Source organism: Garra rufa, chromosome 18, assembly GCF_049309525.1.
Source record: "Garra rufa chromosome 18, GarRuf1.0, whole genome shotgun sequence".
Taxonomy (NCBI): domain Eukaryota; kingdom Metazoa; phylum Chordata; class Actinopteri; order Cypriniformes; family Cyprinidae; genus Garra; species Garra rufa.
Genome location: NC_133378.1, coordinates 39,379,339 through 39,400,282, shown reverse-complemented (window position 1 = coordinate 39,400,282; position 20,944 = coordinate 39,379,339). Strand labels below are relative to the sequence as shown.

The 20,944-nt window shown below is 39.7% G+C and overlaps 1 protein-coding gene across 1 annotated transcript in view; it reads left to right on the top strand.

The window, feature by feature from the left end:
- The window catches only part of vstm2la (V-set and transmembrane domain containing 2 like a), a 46,676-nt gene extending 33,092 nt beyond the window's left edge, over positions 1-13,584 (top strand). Inside the window, exon 2 of the mRNA XM_073822765.1 lies at positions 13,382-13,584. Within this exon, the coding sequence (XP_073678866.1) occupies positions 13,382-13,584 (203 nt within the window). The remainder of the gene's footprint in view (positions 1-13,381) is intronic.
- The last annotated feature ends 7,360 nt before the right edge of the window (positions 13,585-20,944 follow it).

The window sequence follows — 20,944 nt, the reverse complement described above, 5'->3', positions numbered from 1 at the left end:
CCTGTCCTCCCACTGACACTCATAAAACCCTGCGCTCTCTTCATAATACAGACCCACCGCCTGTACCATCCGTTCGACCCGAGTGCAGGAGACAGACGCAGATGACCTGCCTGTGATGATGCAACCACGGTGAAAACCGCTGAGCTGTGAGCACACAACCTGGAAATCCCTTATTACTCACGCACTGCATACTGTGCAATATATACTGTGATGCCTGCTGTTTTTTGGAAGTAGTACAGATTTGAATGATCACGGGTCGAAAGTAAAGAGATGACAAAAATTGACTGGAGGATTTGCTGCAATCTTGTACTCACTGACAAATATCTATTATAAGATGTGCTGCTCCCTTTACACAGAGTGTGCGTTATCGCAAAATCGAAAGTAAAAGTAAACAGGTCGGTCGCGTTCGCCTCGCGCCCGCTCAATTTTTGATCTGCTGTGTAAATCCTTTGGCCGGCCGACCAGGAAAAGTCCCGGTTGTCCCGATTGCCACTCCGCCCCGAGCCGCCCGACCTTTCTTCACGATGTTTCACCAGTCGTTTAAGGGCCACTCCCCTTTTACCTACCACCTGCAAAGCTGATACGATGTTTTACTTTTTTATTGACAACAAGATATATAGTATAAGGACAGGTATTCAGACCACAACTGAACGTTTGAAGAAAATTTAATGCCTTATTATTTAGAATTAGCTATTATTGATGTAAATGCAGCCCTTCAAAGCACATACTTGATTTATTAGAGTATTGATGGTATTAGAAAATCCATGTCGTGGCGCAGTGTCACACTGGTGATGACTATGACACCGGTGTACCGCCCACCCCTATTAATATATGTATATTTTTCCTACAAAAATGCATCAGTTCGCTAAAGGAGGCATTTATTCTACCCCTGGAGCCGTGTGAGGCACTTTTTATTATGGATGGATGCACTTTATTGGACTTGTTTTAGACTGATGAACAGAAACACCCGCCTATGCCGTTCTAAAGCTCGGAAGTGCCAGGATATTTTTTAATATAACTGATTGCATCTGTCTGAAAAAATTAAGTCATATACACCAAGGATGCCTGGAGGGTGAGTAAATAATGGGCTAATTTTCATTTTTGGGTGAACTAATCCTTTATTTTTTTAAACAATTGTATGCTGTATGCAATGTATGCTCTGCAGTATGCATTTAGTATGCTTGTATTCTTTTAGCACACTGGCTGAATTCAGATTAGCATACTATTTTTATGCTGTTACAAACTCAGCCATGACCTTCAAAACACTTCATACGCAGTGCTGTATATAACACTATATAGAATGCTTCTTTGTTGTGACTTGATGAGAAGGTCATGCTGCTCCACCTACTGTAGTATACACTGGTTGGTGTTTTCAAACAGGTTCAGAGGAGTAGTTTAGAGGTTTAGGTTGGTTTGTAGCTTTAGGGAGTTCACTAGTAGAAGATCAAACCACAGATTTAGCTTTCTCACACTGTGTCTACACCGGACGCAAGCGGAAACGTCTTTTCTGAGTGACGCACAGCCAGGCCAACCACAGTTAACTACAGTCATGTATGCTTTAGCCGAGCCCAGAACCATAGAGAGAGCCTAGCTTGCTGATACTCAACAGGATATTTCAGAATGATCATTAATGTTTTTTCTTTTTCAAACACCGAATGCATAAGCTACATAACTGTTGCTTTAGTAAAGCCCCTTTCACAATGCGCGCTGATTCTGGAAAATTACGGGAACGAGCGCTGTGTGAACAAAAGCCAGAACCATAAAGGCAGTGTTGTAGTGATGATGCACGTTATCATGCGACTCTTCACGACGAAAAAATACGTGCAAAGTGGAATGAAGCGGCGATCGGGCAGAGCCAGCTCCTCACTATCAGCGCTGAAGCACAGTTTGTTCAGGTTAGTTTCAGTTTAGTGAAACGTACGCGTCACATTACATCTCACATCCAAATGTCACATGTCTTTATGGGTTGTGTGTAAAGCACGCACAGATTCCAGAAAACAACTGTCAATGAACCGAATCTAACAACTCCGGAACAAATCATGGGACACATTATCCGTGTATTTACTGGAATCGCTGTGTGAAAGAGGCTGAAGTTGACGTGCCTCTGGTCTCTTATATTCACGTTGTTCTAAAGCCTGTGCAATGATGTAGTTTCGACATCTATCGACTGAACAGGGTTTTCTTGACTTGTTTTCGTGTTGTTGTTGCTTAGCAATGTTATGGACACGATGTTGTCTGGGTTTGACAAAAGGAGGGTGGGACGTGATTGGTGCTCGAGGTGGTGACTGAAGGCGGTGACTGAGTCGATCGGACGTCACATCTTTACGGAAGTCACAGTGGCTCGTGAAAATGAACAGCTACTTTAAGCAGGATGTGTGCAGTTTACTGGATTGACTGTTTTGAAACTCATATGGTAGTTACATAGCCCCTAGACCTCAGTTATCATGAAAAAAGCCAGGAAATTTCGATTTTGACAATATGGGACCTTTAACTCAGTACTTACATGAAGCACCTTTACAGCCTCGAGTCTTTTTGGGTATGAGACCGACCGACCGTGACCGAATATCATTAAAAATATTTTTTGATGACTCGTAACCGCGGGTGACCGTGGGTGACCACAGGCACCCGCTCATTTTGGATCAACCTGAACCAGCGCTCATAATCGAATGCGATTTTGAGCGCGATTTGGCGTAGCTTGTCAGTGATCTACGGCTACGTGTGTTAATTGCCGCTCCAGCTGAACGCACGTGATGGAGATTTACTACTAATCAAAGTACCGGCTTCATTGACTTAACGCGCCTCACAACATTGTGCGATTAATCGTGCAGCCTACTGCGCATCACTGACTGTAGCCAAATTCTTTGACACGTGTGTGGTGGCTCTTGATGCCTTGTCTCAGTTCATTCCTTGTCAAGTTCACCCAAATTCTTGAATCAGTTTTGCTTGACAAGCCTCTCAAGACTGCAGTTCTCTCGGTTGGTTGTGCATTTTTTTCTTACACACTTTTTCCTTCCACTCAACTTTCTGTTAACATGCCTGGATACAGCACTCTGTGAACAGCCAGCTTCTTTGGCAATGAATATTTGTGGCTTACCCTCCTTTTGAAGGGTGTCCATGATTGTCTTCTGGATAACTGTCAGATCAGCAGTCTTCCACATGATTGGGCAGCCTAGTGAACCAAACTGAGAGACCAATTTGAAGGCTCAGGTGTTTGCAGGTGTTTTGAGTTGATTTGCTGATTGTTTCCCGTTGAGGAATAAGGTGGATAATTGACTTTTTCCTCCCTTGAAGACATATTTATTAAGAGTTTTTAATCCGATTTGAGAAAGTAGTTATATTCATGCATTTATTTTAATTTTTTTACTTTTTTTTCCCCTTTTGATTGAAATGTCATTCGGTTCAAGCTCGATCAGATTGGGGTGTTTTCACGATGGCTTTTCTATCCGACTAAGCATCAATCGGATTATTAAGGGATTATTTGAGCGTGCGTAAGCGTAATTCTCCTCACAGCTGTTCTGCTCACGCCCACACGTTTATTCCCGCTCTCAAGAAGTGATTATAAGTGAGGAGCCACTTCTGGTTTCCAGGGGCAACGGGAGCACTTGACTGCCACTAGAGCTCATATGTGAGGGTAAGTGTTGGCGGGCTGCAGATTAAACGGCACGTTTGCTTTGAAGTGAAGATCTTAGTCTCGCGCTTGACACGCCGCCGTCGAGAATCACGTATGTCAAATTTCAAACATTTTCTTTAATCTTGAATCTCGCACTGAACCGCCCAAGAAACGCGGCAGCTGTATTGCTATAACAAAGTCGACTACGTGATGTGAAGTCTAAACATGGGATTTTTTTTGAAGTGTTTTTCTAGAGCTACAGCTCAAATGCGAAGCTAATCAACAGATAAACTAAATAAGTGCGTATTAATGTGGCGTTTGGGCCGCAGTAGAATCTCAGTTAGTCTCTGTATAGATTGTTTGAGTTGTTGATCGCTCCGCTTTTCTCGCACAGCGTCGCACCATGATATAACGCGTCTGCCAGCAGGACTCATTCTGTTTGTCCAGGCTTTGATGAGGTTTGAGGAGGGATCTCACACGCTTGCGTTCGCGCCCCTGCGGAGCTTTCAGGATGAAAAATGTCCCGAGACATCTGACTTTCTGTTTGGCAGGACGATGAATGAGGGTTTTCTCAGATCTGAACTGATTTCTCATGAACTCATAGTTTCTACTTTAGTCTTGCATAGTTATTTGTAGTTCTGGAAGGAAAAAATAAAAAATCTGTCTATTGATCTATCTATATATATGGGCCATTCTACAGAATTGGTGCAAACTGCTGTTCCACAACTTAAAAAAGCATTTAAGTATTCAAATCTAAGATGTTTATTAAGATCCTTCTATTATATATAAAACCATCATTTAGTGGGTACTTGCTTGTTTTTGTTTTTTCCATTAAAAGTATCTTTTTGATTCTTTTTAAAAGTAGTTATTTCTATTTACCTTAAATAACTACTTTAGTGGAGTCTCTACTTTAGTGACAATCTTAGATACTTTTGAACCTCATGTCACCCTAGTGACATCTTTGTTTTTTGGGTGTTATTCCATACATTTGTCACTACTGTAACAGTCACGACCGAAACATGTCATCATTATTTTGGCAGTGACAAATCGGAAATCATAATTCTCATATCTGGGGGAAATAAACACAAAGTTATCTTTTAACTCAAGGTGTGCACCTAAACTGTCAAAAAGATGCAAAAATATTTCAAAATGGGGCCCTTGGTGATTATTCATGTAAACCCTTTTCAGTAATGCCTTAATTGATCATAAACAGTTGAAAACTGCAACTTTTGTAGTTTTTATAAGAAACAAAGCATGTTTAATTCTAACAGGGAAGACGCAGTTTTATTTTACATTCAAATAATTACATTCAATCTCTGTAGTAGGCTGTTAGACTACTTTAGACTTGCATAAAAGTACTCAGTATTTTTTCCCCCAAAAAAATGCTTTCTTTGCTATCTTTAAATGAATCACTAATATAACATTTTGGACCTAGTCATAATTGTGTTGCAATATAATTAATAATTAAAATAATTGTGATTATGATTTTTGCCACAATCAAGCAGCCCTAGTTTTAGTAATGTAATGTGATGTGGACGCTACCAAAACAATACTGTCACTACCGAAACATGGGATGTTTTGTCAAACATTAAGCCTTTTACAATGAAAAATTGGATTCAAAATACAATAAATCCATTAATTACACTTGAAATATTGTTTAAAATGTAATTGTTATTGATCTTAAAAAAACTAAATCTTAATAGGTCAATGTAACCCTTTCTAATTAAATTATTATTACTGTGTTTCAGTAGTGACAAACTTGGGGAGAGGACAAATATTCCCAAACTTTCTGAAAATACAATAAGAAAATTAACTGCACGATTACTAGAAATGTTATAACTATGGTATTATACAATTTGCATACATACAAGTGTTATGGAAAATAAACTTTTTTTTTTTTCAAGACGTTTCTAACTCTGACTTTGAACCAATTCCAATTTTTTTCTTCCTTACAGTTAATTACTATCTGGGATTTGCATTGTAGTACAGATTGATTGAATGAATGAACGAATGAATGAGTGGTTTTTGGTGCATTGTATGGCTGAATGTGTAAAGCAGTCTTGCGCTGATGCTCTCCTGCATGACAGTGAGATGTCATGATACACATGAACAGAGGCAGCAAGCCCAGTTTCCATCCTCTCTTCCCAGATTTGACAGCTGCTCTCAGTTGATGTATGAGAAAGTCTCCTGGCATCATGCTTACATTACATCATTACTATAGTAACCACTGTAGATAGTGTACACAGACATTGAACAAACAGATCGAATTTCATCTTGCAAAAATGCGAACGTTGTGAACAGTTACTGTTTGCAGTGTGATACTACTTACTAGTAAACAAAATTGATTCCTGTTATAAAAAAATCTGCAGAAATTACAATACTTTATTGTAATATTATTTTTAAAAAAAAATCTAAATGTTATTTTTTTTTACTGTTTTTAACAAAAACTTGCTACAAACTTTTGACTGTTTTTATAAGTTTGACAAGACAATTTGCTGCAGAGAACACAATTTTGTGAAAACAATTAAACAAAGGCATCAGTACAGAGAAAGTTTATTAATTGAGTAATTCTGAGAACATAAGTTGATGAGTAATGAAAGAAAATTGAATTGGCTCTAATGGTGCGTTCACACCGGACGCAAAGGACGCGGCAAGCGTGAGTGATTTACATGTTAAGTCAATGCAAAGACGCGAATAGCCATCCTGCGGCGCGAATTGAGCGTTTCAAGCATTTGCTGCGCGAGTCGCGCGAGTTCAAAAATCTGAACTTTGGCGAAAATTCGCGCCGCGTTAACCAATCAGGAGCTTGCTCTAGTAGTGACGGAGGCAGAAATCCGAAACAACAATGGAGGAAAAATTCACCGTTGCTGTCTGTGGTTACTCGGAGCTGTACGATACATCTTTGTACTTTTATAGAAACAGAAATAAAAATCTTGCTTGGAAGAAAGTGAGTGAGGAGGTCGGACAATCTGGTAAGTTTTAAAAAAAACGCTCTTTACTCAATCTGACCTATATATATATATATATATATTAGGGGTGGGCATAGATTAATTTTTTTAATCTAGATTAATCTAGATTAAATCTTGGAATTAATCTAGATTAATCTAGATTAAAATGGCTAATTTGAATTCTGCTGAAGGCATTCAGAATATGTGTGCTACCCAAATAATGACTTAAAGTCTTTGAGAATGGATCATAAAGCTCATAAAGCTGTTCTATGATAATTTGTTGATGAAAATAAATTATGTTCAATTAGATGTACTTGTGTTTACTAACTAACTAACAATGAAATTATTTTTTCTACCTATTAGATTGTGTTTTTTTAACGTCAACACCTACCCAGCCCATTACATGTTACACCGTACTTTTATTTTGACAGGTTGCCGTGAAGTTTCTGTGTCATACAGTATGATATGATGCTAGTTTTCTCAAATGAAACGTTAAAAGTGACACTCACAGCAGTTTGGGAGATTGAGTTTATCTGTTCATGTGAGATGAAAATGCCAAAAATTACCGGGAGCGTCACGTGTGTTTCAGTATGCGTGTAGTAAAAGCTCGTCTCCGCAATGCATACATACAGCTAGGCAAACGGAACATATCGGATTCATATTAAAACGGTCTTTTTGCATTTCAGTTTTCACATACACTAGTCCATATCGCGATTTGAATTAAGTGACTGACCAACATTTGATTTATGAATCCAAAAAACGACGAATTTACGTGGCATTTCGCTATAGTAGATTCGGTTTTTATGAATGGAGGACTACGCGATCCCGTCTGTGTTTTGGCGGAGGAGACTTAAACGCGCGACCATATTCTATAGTCTTCGGTATACATCCGCATTAAACTATCAAGGTGAAAGTCATCATAGCTTGCGTAGTTTAGACCCAGCTCCCAACCCAAATTTGAGAATAGATTAACGGCGATATTTTTTTTATCGCGCGATAAGAGTTTCACGTTAACGCAGCACGTTAACGCCGATAACGGCCCACCACTAATATATATATATATATATATATATATATATATATATATATATATTAGGGCTGTCAAATGATTAAAATTTTTAATCAGATTAATCAGACTTTTCAGTGGATTAATTATGATTAATCACTATTTGCAACGACACCTGAATCCTAACCATTTTTTTTTTTTGTCTGAAATGCATACCAAAATATAAATAACAGGACACAGATACATAATTTTCATATTTTCATATTATGTCAGGGCCCGCATCAAGCCTGTTTTAGGCTACTCCTTATTTTTTTATATTTTAGACATCCATCAATTATGTCGCGCTGGTGGAAACAGCACAAGACTTTCGCTTTTACTTTCGATAACAGATAACGACTCGGATGGCGCAACTGGAAGAGATCCACATTCAATCGCACGCAGTAGGCTGAAACTTGCCACAAAATACCGGCAAAAATAAATAATAAATGTGTCGGGGAAAGAGTAAGGACATATCTGAATTATTTATTAATAAAGTGTATTCATTGTGAGTCAATGTCGCAAAGATCCTGCAATCTAATTTTTGGACGCGCCTTGAGAGAGAAATGTATCGTTAAGGATTACATATTAAACAAGTTTTTGTTTTCGATTTGTTTTATTTCGTTAAGTAATAATTTAAAGCTTTCTATAGATATGTTTATCATGTCTGTGAGGCATGCATTTGGCTTTATTTTTGTTAAGCACTCCTGTTCAAGAACGAGACGACAGAAAGCGCATCATTTTTGTTTTCTTTATTTTATAACTCTGCAACGTTTTTTGGTGTATTACTTTTTCCTTTGTGAGCAAAAATGACGGATAATTAGAAATTGCTTCCACTGAAAAAATCCAAATGATTGAGCTGGTGCCTCGATGACCTGCAAAGCGGCTGTATCTTCCACTCTCCACTCTGTCACTGTGTCAGTCACCGCTCTTTCGAGAATGAACGTAATTGTACGATGTACAGATGTAATTCCCAAAACATAAGAAAAACGAAAGTTTCATACAAATTCTGAATGGATTATGGCATGGAAAGTGCAAAGCGCGCTCCCTTTATTATCACTAAAAGCGTCACAAATCTAGTTCATATAGAGATCTCACAACGTTCCGTTATAATCAATAAAGCTTTCTAAACTACACAATGAATATTTTATTTACATCGCGTCTACACTTAGTCAGGAGATGAACAACTTTGGATTGTTTGTCAGATCTTCAATTGCTTTGCTTTCGTTTGAGGGTAGGCTATATAGCACCGTCTACCCCAGTAGAACCGGGCCTAAACTTGGCTATAACCACTCCAGTTGCAGATGGGCTGTTGCCCAGGCTTGTACTTGTTAACTGTACCATCATCATTCTTTTTATATTTGAATCCGTCCATAGGCTCACCTTGCTCCATCTCGCCTCTAGCTCCCCAATCCTGACAAATAATTCGTCACACTGCGCATGCGTTAAATGCGTTAAAAAATTTGACGTAATTAACAACAACAAAATAATTAATGCCGTTAACGCGTTATTTTTGACAGCCCTAATATATATATATATATACATATTGAGACTACAAGCAAGCTAAAGCTGGCAACTTGAGCTCATTCACCTATTTTACAACTGCTTTCCTGCTGACGAGTGGCAGACGCCCCTCCCATGACGCGAATTCGCGTCTGTTGTGAAGTAAATGTCACGCGCGAATGAAGCGAGTAAACTTAAATGTTCAAGCGACCAAACTACGTGCGAATAGCGAGATTTATTCGCGCAAGTTGCGTCTGGTGTGAACGCACCATTAAACCGCCAATAAACACTGCTTGGAAGTGCTTCTGTCACCTCTCTCCTGCAATCTTGACCCATTCCTTGCTTGAAAAAGCTTTCAGATCACAGATAATCTTTGGTTTTCGCATTGCCACTGCTTTCTTCAAATTCAACCATTTTCAATAAGATTTAAATCTGGAGACCGACCAGACCACTTGAGAACATTCTATGACTGATCCCTGAATCAAGCAGAAGTAGATTTGAACGTATACTTTGGGATGACTGTCCTGCAGAAAAGTCCATTGATCATCAGCTTCGCTCTTTGCACCAAAGGCATCACAATTCTTGCCAAAATGGCCTGATACTTCAAAGAGTCCATGATATCCTTCATACAGTCATGTTTTTCACTTCCTGCGACAGTAAAACAACCCAATAACAGGGCTTGCCCACCTCCATGTTTGGCGATGGAGATGATGTTCTTCTGCTTATAAGCTTTTCCTTGTTTTGCATCAGACATAACGCTGATCCATACGTCCACAAAGTTCCAGTTTGGTCACATCACTCCATAAAACATTCTTTCAGAACTCCACAGGTCTATCCAAATGAAATTTAACAATGTTTAGTTTTGTTCTTCTTGGTTAAGAGTGGAATTCAGAAAGATGCCTCAACATGAAAGCAATGTTTGTCTAGTGTTCATCTTTTACTATGCATTGAAATGTATTTCCTCTATCTTTGGCTGTACAGTGCAGGTTTTTCTCAGTTGCTCTGATCAAACATTTTATGTGCTTTTTTTCAAGGGTTTTTCGACACCCTCAAAGGTGTTTCAAATTGAAACTAGGGAATAAGACTGCCAGCTGTGTCTCTACAAACTTTTAATGTCTTAGAAATCTTCATGTAGCCTTAGACTTTCTAATAATAAAACTATTTTTTCCTCTATAGCTTTTGTGAGAGCTCTGCTGACTTTACCATATTTGCTACTCAACTTCAGCACATGATGGGCTAAATGTATGTATGTGTAACACCCCAAGCTAATTCAGTTTTTTTTTTAATATAGTTTGTAAAGGCTTAATTTTTTTAAAGATAATTTTGTTTCCTTGACTTAAAACAGCAATGTTGAATAGGGTTACATAATTATGACATAGCTGTGTTTGTGCTTAAAAAATCCTATAACTAAAACACATTATTGACATTATTACTTTAATATGCCAGTAAACTGTGGTAGAAGCAATTTTGATAAAGTTCTGGATCTTCAGAAAAGCTTGTATTTGTAAAGTACTGCAGTCTGTAGCTGGGGGGTTGAATAATTAAGATTGCCACCGTGTGTATATACAGTATATATGTAAATACACATATATATATATATATATATCCATCTATCCTGGTGGATGTGATTTTATGATAGCTGTGCATTTGTTAGATTTGTGAGCAGCTTTGATGTTGGAGATTCTCAATTGTGTTTCACGGCATCTGAGTGTAAAATAAGTGTGCGAGACGCCCGGCGTGCGGTTCTTTGATCTAAACTCAATCAACCAGAGATTCAGATTTCAAAGGGCCGGGATGAGAGACCTGCCGCCTGCTTCTTCAAATGAGTGTCTCCCTGAAATGAACCCGACCTCCCCCTCCGCCGGCGCGCTTCCCGCTGCGATATTTAGGGCATTTCCCACTCGCCTTGTGGAGAGCGGCCAAACGCGGCTGGTTTTTCATTAAAGAGTTTGTTGGGCTGATGGACTGGGTCGATCAGTGAAGGCGTCCTTTCTGCCTCTGATAGAGACGCTGATTATGCGGATGTCGCTCTTGTATCTGATCTGCCTTTTTTCTGTTCCCTGTGAAATAATGATGCCCCAGGACCCCAATTATAATATGCAGATCGGCTAGCAGTAATTACAGAAACCACTTGCCTGTCATCTTCGTCCCAGAGAGACTGCGGCTCGCATCACAAGAGCTTTTGTGGAGAGAAAAGACGCCAGAGAAAATCTATCTATCTATCTATCTATCTATCTATCTATCTATCTATCTATCTATCTATCTATCTATCTATCTATCTATCTATCGTTGTGTCTTTATTTCTATCGGTATATCATCCATCCATCCATCCATCCATCCATCCATCCATCCATCCATCCAGTATGTCTATTGTTCTATCATTATATATTTCGTAATATCTATCTATCATTATATACAATATATTGCCAAAAGTATTGGGACACCCCCTTCTAATGAACAGGTTTGACTAATTTAGTTATTTCCATGAGTACAAATCCTTATGTTTAAGCATATAATGATATTCTAGGGGATTATGTGCTTCTAATTTTACAGCAGCAGTTTTGCCAGGACCCTTGTCAATTCTAACATGACAATGCTTTTGTGTATAAGGCAAGGTTCAGAAATGATTGATTCAGTCGGTGTGGAAGAACTGGACTGGTCTGCTGAAAGTAAAGTCCTAATCTCAGCTGAACACCTCTGGTGTGCCTTTAAAGTTAATCGTTAATAACACCTTATATTCTTGCTTGTTCTGCAATAGTATAATGGAACACGCTGATGACGTATCATGCCTGTGTGAGCAAGGTGCATGAAGGTATGCAAATACAAGGATGAACATTTTATGGTCCTATGCCTTCCACAGGTGAGATAAACACATTTAGACCACTTAACCTAGCGATTGCTATAAGAATCTGAAGAGACTTTCAACCAGCGTAACAAACAGTGTATTTGAACTAAATCACTTACCCTGTCTGGAATTTCTGTCTGGATTTTTAGGCTTTAATTTGACTTTCATCACACTTTTTTCATGTGAACGAAAGCATTATCTATCAGTCAGTCATCAAGAACCGTCATTCCTTTCATTTCCTCAAATATAAAATATCAACTCATTTTACGCATTATGAACAAATGTCTTATCTCCAGGCCGTGATCGGAGCATGGACGGATTTCCCAGCATGCCTTTTTTTCTGGTCGGAAGTTTTGGGAACCCCCTGTAGGTTTGACAGTTGCCCCCACTGCGTCGGTGACTGCTTGAATGGGATTATGGGTAAATGATGAGGCACTCTGGAGGAAACGGTTAAGAGGATTTGGGTGTGTTATTAGCCATATGTGGATGGTTTCTGCTTAACACGTCTTCATCTCACACAGGGCTCATTTGAGCAGCACACGCAAAGAAACCTGACATTACCTATTTAAAGCAAAACGAGATTGAAACTCTTTTTACATACTAGATTTTTAATGTATTCACACTACTGTTGAAAAAGTTTTTTTAGCTGTGAGACTGTCTTATATCTGTAATGTCTTCCAGGGATTCATATCTTCCTGTGGCGGTCGATGTCCAGGTGTGAGCCAACTCAAAACGCTTTCTCTTTGAAGTGTGTGCATCACTTCCTGCAGGGTCTGTAAGGGTTGATAAGAGAGAAACGATTCCTCCACACTGATTTGCGCTCATTCTGAGGCCGTCTCTTCTGAGCGACGGCCGGTGGACACTGTTTTGTGGGCCGGTTGAGGGGGGAGTCATATCTTCTGGGCTTTGACGGGGAGGATAATTGAATTGTGTTTGTCTGAAGTGGCGGATGAGCTTGTTTCACTCACGGGGTCAGTCATGGGAAACACTGCACTTGAGTGTTTCACTCGTGCACTTCTGAGAACAACTTTATCCGGTGAAGAGATGCTTGTTTTCTTGCGATAACTCTCTGAATGTTGGCTGATAACTCCCGATCTGATGTTGGCCGTTCAGGTTGGCGGCGTCGGGCGTGTTCCAAAATGTTATCTGAGATGATAACAGCATCTCGAAAAAGAGAGAAGATTGAGTTGTTTGCTTTCCTTTTCGAAATAGATTGGCCTCAACACACATACGCAAATACGAGGTGTTTGGTCTTTCGTGTCTTGAGTTGTTAAAGAGATTCATGTCATCCTGCATGACTTTTTTCTTCTGTGGAACTGAAAAGACGTTTTACAGAATGTTCATGCTGTTCTTTTTGAATGCAATCAAAATTAATAGAAACTGAAGCTGTTACACAGAAGCACCAAAAGTAACTGGTGTCTGTTGTTTTACAGCGGTGTTCACAGAGGTGCCTCATGACATCACGGCACAGAGTGGACAGGATGTCGAGATGGCCTGCTCCTTCAGAGGCGCGGGATCGCCCTCCTACTCTCTGGAGATTCAGTGGTGGTACATCAGGAACCACAGAGAATGGACCGACAAGCAGACATGGAGCACCAATCAGGTACATAATGCAGCGTTTGTGCTCCAGACGTGAGTGATTGCTCAAAGCGTGTCTTGATGATGAGAGGAGAAGTGCTTTAATAAATGATAAAAGGAACGTTTTGCACCTGCTGGACCAGAAAACAGGTGAAGAAATCCCGTAGATGCACATTGAACTGGAGCCAGAACTAGAAACAAAAGGGTGTGCTTTTTACACCAAACAAAAAGAAACCACCTAGCAACCACCCAGAACATTCTAGCAACCACCCAAACACTAGCAACCACCCACAAAACCCTAGCAACGACCCAGTACATTAGTAACCACCCAGAACACTAGCAAAGACTCACAACACCTAGTAACCACCCAGAAGACCCTAAAAACCCCAGAACAACAGCAAACAACCCAAAATAACACATAGAACACTAGCAACCACTCACAACACCCTAACAACCACCCACAACAGTAGGAACCACTCACAACACCCCAACAAGCACCCAGAACATTACAAACTGCCCACAACACCCCAACAAGCACCCAGAACATTACAAACTGCCCACAACGCCCTAGCAACCACCCAGAACACTAGTAACCTCCCACAATACTGTAACAACCACCCACAAAAGTAGCAACCACCCAGAACATTAACAACCACCCATAACATTACCAACCACCCACATCACCCTAGCAACCATCCACAACACTAGCAAACAACCTCAAAAACACATAGAACTCTAGCAACCACCCAGAACATTACAGACTGCCCACAACACCCCAACAACCACCCAGAACATTACAAACTGCCCACAACACCCCAACAACCAACCAGAACATTACAAACTGCCCCCAACACCCTAGCAACCACCCAGAACACTAGTACCCTCCCACAATACTGTAACATCCACCCACAAAAGTAGCAACCACCCAGAACATTAACAACTACCCATAACATTACCAACCACCCACAACACTAGCAAACAACCCACAACACCCCAACAACCACCCAAGAACTTTACAAACTGCCCACAACACCCTAGCAACCACCCACAACACTAGTAACCTCCCACAGTACTGTAACAACCACCCACAATGTAGCAACCACCCAGAACATTAAAAACCACCCATAACATTACCAATCACCCACAACACCCTAGCAACCACCCACAACACTAGCAAACAACCCCAAAAAACACATAAAACACTAGCAACCACCCACAACACTAACAAACAACCCCAAAAAAACACATAGAACACTAGCAACGACCCACAACACTAGCAAACAACCCACAACACCCCAACAACCACCCAAGAACATTACAAACTGCCCACAACACCCTAGCAACCACCCACAACACTAGTTACCTCCCACAGTACTGTAACAACCACCCACAATGTAGCAACCACCCATAACATTACCAATCACCCACAACACCCTAGCAACCACCCACAACACTAGCAAACAACCCCAAAAAAACACATAGAACACTAGCAACCACCCACAACACTAGCAAACAACCCCAAATAACACATAGAACACTAGCAACCACTCACAACACCCTAACAACCATCCACAACAGTAGGAACCACTCACAACACCCCAACAAGCACACAGAACATTACAAACTGCCCACAACACCCTAGCAACCACCCACAACACTAGTAACCTCCCACAGTACTGTAACAACCACCCACAATGTAGCAACCACCCAGAACATTAACAACCACCCATAACATTACCAATCACCCACAACACCCTAGCAACCACCCACAACACTAGCAAACAACCCCCAAAAAAACACATAGAACACTAGCAACCACCCACAACACTAGCAAACAACCCCAAATAACACATAGAACACTAGCAACCACTCACAACACCCTAACAACCATCCACAACAGTAGGAACCACTCACAACACCCCAACAAGCACACAGAACATTACAAACTGCCCACAACACCCTAGCAACCACCCACAACACTAGTAACCTCCCACAGTACTGTAACAACCACCCACAATGTAGCAACCACCCAGAACATTAACAACCACCCATAATATTACCAATCACCCACAACACCCTAGCAACCACCCACAACACTAGCAAACAACCCCAAATAACACATAGAACACTAGCAACCACTCACAACACCCTAACAACCATCCACAACAGTAGGAACCACTCACAACACCCCAACAAGCACACAGAACATTACAAACTGCCCACAACACCCCAACAAGCACCCAGAACATTACAAACTGCCCACAATGCCCTAGCAACCACCCAGAACACTAGTAACCTCCCACAATACTGTAACAACCACCCACAAAAGTAGCAACCACCCAGAACATTAACAACCACCCATAACATTACCAACCACCCACATCACCCTAGCAACCATCCACAACACTAGCAAACAACCTCAAAAAACACATAGAACTCTAGCAACCACTCAAAACATTACAAACTGCCCACAACACCCCAACAACCACCCAGAACATTACAAACTGCCCACAACACCCCAACAACCACCCAGAACATTACAAACTGCCCACAACACCCCAACAACCACCCAGAACATTACAAACTGCCCACAACACCCTAGCAACCACCCAGAACACTAGTACCCTCCCACAATACTGTAACAACCACCCACAAAAGTAGCAACCACCCAGAACATTACCAACCACCCACAACATCTTAGCAAGCACCCAAAACACTAGTAAACAACCCCAAAAAACACATAGAACACTAGCAACCACCCACAACATCCTAACAACCACCCAGAACATTAGTAACCTCCCACAACACTGTAACAACCACCCAAACCATTATCACCCTCCCACTACACTCTAACAACCATCCATAACATTACCAACCACCCACAACACCCTAGCAACCACCCAGACCACTAGCAAACAACCCCCAAAACACATAGAACACTAGCAACCACTCACAGCAGTAGCAATCACTCACAACACCCTAACAACCACCCACAACATTAGCAGCTGCCCACAACACCCTAGCAACCACCCAGAGCAATAGCAACCACCCACAAGACCCAAACAACCACCAAGAACACTAGTAACCTCCCTTAACACTGTAACAACCACCCACAAGACCCTAACAACCACCCAGAACACTAGTGACCTCCCTTAACACTGTAACAACCATCCACAAATGTAGCAACCACTCACAACATCCAAGTGATCACTTACAACATTAGCAACCACATAGCAACCACCCTGAACACCCTAGCAAGCAACCACAATAGAATGGACCACCCATAACACCGTAGTAATCACTTACCCCATTAGCAACCACCCAGAAAACTAGCAACAACCCACAACACCCTAGCAATCACCCAGAACATTAGCAACCACCCACAACACTATAACAATCAACCACAAGTGTTGCAACCACTCACAACACCCAAAAAAACACCCAGAACACTAGCAAATTCTCATAACTGACAACACCTAGTAACCATCCAGAACATTACCAACCACCCACAACACCCTAACAACCACCCAGAACTTTAGCAACCACCCACAACATCCTAGCAGCCACCCAGAACAGCCTAAAAATCAGCCACAACAGAAGCAACCACCCACAACACCCTAGTAATCACTTAGAATGCTAACAACCACAAAGAAAACTAGCAACTTCCCACAACACCCTAGTAAACACTTAGAACACTAGCAACCACCTAGAACACTAGCAACAATCCACAACTCCCTAGAAACCTACCACAATGCTAGCAACCACCTAGAAACCAAGAACACTAAAGCAACCACCTAGAATACCCTATTAACACCAAAACACCCTAGCAACAACATAGCAACCAAGAACACTCTAGAAAACAACTAAAATACATTGGCAACCACTAAGAAAACTCTAGCAACCAAAAACACTCTAGCAACCTAGCAACACCAAAAGCACGCTAGCAATCAATTAGCATCAGTTTTGTAGCAGTGTTGCAGTAATTGCACACTATGAACACACATATGATCTGTCAGCTGTCATCTGTAGGTCGAGGGTTCAGTGTCAGTGTGTGAAGGATTAAATCTGATCCAGAAAGCATAATGTAAGTAAGACGATAATCCCAGCGTTATGTCAGCAGCGTCCCCTTGAGTTTAGCCCTTAACATGTGCAAATATCTGCCTGCAATTACCATTACTAACAATACACTGAACAACATGAACGGCAGCGGCCCGCTGTCACTCGCCTGCAATTATACGGCCATTTCCTCTTCCTGTCTGCACTCGTGCCAGTCAAACACAGCGGCCTATTTTACTATTTTAAGAGACCGAGAAAGAGAGAGAAAGTGAGAGCAAGGGTTCAGCACGCACGCACGCACGCACACACACACACACACACACGTTAATAACGAGCTGTCACTCAAAGGCTTCAGCTGCACAGCATCACCTGCATGAACACATACGATCACAGGCATCTTGAAAAATTCAATATGCTTCTATAGATGAAATATACAGTGGCCATACAGTCAGTTTGGACACTTAAAACATCTGAATGTCTGCATTATATATCAATATATCACAGCAGCTGTCATTTAATGTAAAGAAAGATGCACAATTAGACATTACAAGAAAAACATTTGACAGAAAGACATTTGGTGGGTTTGAAATAGAATGTCCAAAAGTGGACATGTACAGTTTTCATAATTGCAACTTTATTTCTCAGAATTGACTATTGCTCAGAATTCTGACGTTATTTCTCTTTATTTTTCAGAATTTCAACTTTATTTCTCAGAATTGCATTTTTATTTCTCAGAATTCTGACTCTATTTTTCATAATTGCGACTTTATTTTTCAGAATTCCAACTTTATTTCTCAGAATTGCGACTTTATTTCTCAGAATTCTGACTCTATTTTTTATAATTGCGACTTTATTTCTCAGGATTGCAGCTTTATTTCTCAGAATTGTGACTATTTCTCAGAATTCTGGCTTTATTTCTCAGAATTTTGACTTTCTCAGAATTGCAACTTTATTTCTCATAATTCTGACTTTGTTTCTCATAATTCTGGCTTTATTTCTCAGAACTGCAAGTTTGTCTCGCAAAGACTTTATAATTTGCAATTGCGAGTTTATATCGTGCAATTCAGACCTATTTTTCAATTCTGACTTTATAACTCATAATTGTGATTTAATATATTCCAAATTCGAAAAAGTCGCAATGACCTTTTTTATTTTTTATTCTGTGGTGGAAACATTTTTTGGCAAAATTGAGCATCTTTACAAACAAAGCATAGCAAACCTAGTGCATTTTTTCTTTTGTGAAAAGCATTTTTGAAATCACAATCACAGATTTTTTCAGGAAAATTACAATTTATTGCTCAGAATTCTGACGTTATTTCTCTTTATTTTTCAGAATTTCAACTTTATTTCTCAGAATTGCATTTTTATTTCTCAGAATTCTGACTCTATTTTTTATAATTGCGACTTTATTTCTCAGGATTGCAACTTTATTTCTCAGAATTCTGACTATTTCTCAGAATTCTGACTTTATTTCTCAGAATTTAGTTTATTTCTCAGAACTGCAACTTTTTTTCTTAGAATTGCAACTTTGTTTCTGAGAATTGAGTTTATTTCTCAGAACTGTGACTTTATTTCTCAGAACTACAAGTTTGTCTCGCAATTCAGACTTTGAATTTGCAATTGCGACTTTATATCATGCAATTCAGACCTATTTTTCAAGATTGCATGTTTATATCTAACAATTCTGACTTTATAACTCACAATTGTCATTTAATATTTAATATTATTCCAAATTCTGAGAAAAAAAAGTCAGAATTGTGAGATAAAAAGTCGCAATTACCTTTTTATTTTTTATTCTGTGGTGGAAAGCACCTTTACAAACAAAGCACAGCAAACCTAGTGCATTTTTTCTTTTGTGAAAAGCATTTTAAATCCCAATCACAGATTCTTTTTTAGGAAAACTACAATTTAGGTTTTTTTTTTACTCAAAGCTTGCAGTTATAGTGGACAGTTATAATTACATGAGAAATTTTTTTTTCTGAAATGTACCATTTATGATTCCACAAATATCATTACCACATCTCAAAACTTTATTTTTGAATATATTTTTAAATTATTTATGATAGTTAGCATTCTGTGTATCCAAAATTACAGCTTGAATAGAAATAATGCATAATATTGAGACAAAAAGTTTTGTTTAGACAAGAAGTCAGGATCTAGGACAAAAAAAAAACAAATTTAACTAAAAATCTAAACATGCAAAACATTTAAAAAGTAGCAAGAATAAATGATGAAGACCTAGTCAAGCTTTTCCAAGACCGTTGCATAACGAACACATATTGAAATCTGTTCGTTTTAATAAAACCGCTGGGACATAAAAGTGGCCAGAGTTGAAGAAACACAAACATGAGGTGAGCAGAGCAGAGGATACAGCGGTATTAATGGACCCGCGAGTCTGCAGCAGGTAACAGTCCACACAAGATTAATCACAACCAGTAGAAATAGCTGCAGGTTCCCCAGACACCAGAGAGAGAGAGAGAGAGAGAGAGAGTGAGTGGGAGAGATTGCAGGGCTTCCCGCTGTGAACTCAAGATGCTTTTTAATTGGATGGAGGGATGAAAAAGAGGGACATGGAGAAACTCTTGCTCACCTTTGCGTCATGCATTATTCATGAAGGACTCTTGAGGATCCGCCGCGGCCAGTTAAGATCGCATGGTGCAGAACCAACATCTCATTCCAGCACACTGGACTTGAGCGTCATTATATGTCTGTGTGCGAATACCCTGCTGCTGTTTGTTTCACTCGTACTAAATGCTTTAGACCCATGATTATTCTCTATACAAGAACCAAAATGAATAATTCACTTAAAATGTGTCACTTTTGACTGTTTGTGAATAAGATTTATGAACTTAAGAGTGAGTAAATGATGAAAATGATTTTAATTTTGGGTGAACTGTTGATTTGACAAAGCAAAGCACATTAAAAAGCCAATGTTTAGCAGACAAATAATAAAAATAACCTTTTCTGTTGTAAACGACATGAGCAATTGAAATCAAAATGTCTAAAAAAGAAATATAAGTGACTAAAGCAACTCACGTCTTTTCAAATAACTTTTACCTTAGTGCAAAATTCACTTTTAGATGTTATACTTTTTCTCTTGGGAACTGCTTACATTTTAAAAATAAAGGTGCTTTAAAAGGTTCTTCACAGCGATGCCATAGAAGAACCATTTTTGGTTCCACAAAGAACCATTCAGTCAAAGGATCTTTAAAGAACCATCTCTTTCTTACCTTTTTATCATCTGAAGAACCTTCTTTTGCCACAATAATCCTTTTGTGGAACATAAAGGTTCTTCAGATTTTAAAAGTTCCTTATAAAACTGTTTACACAAAAAAAAGGTTCTTCTATGGCATCGTGAAGCA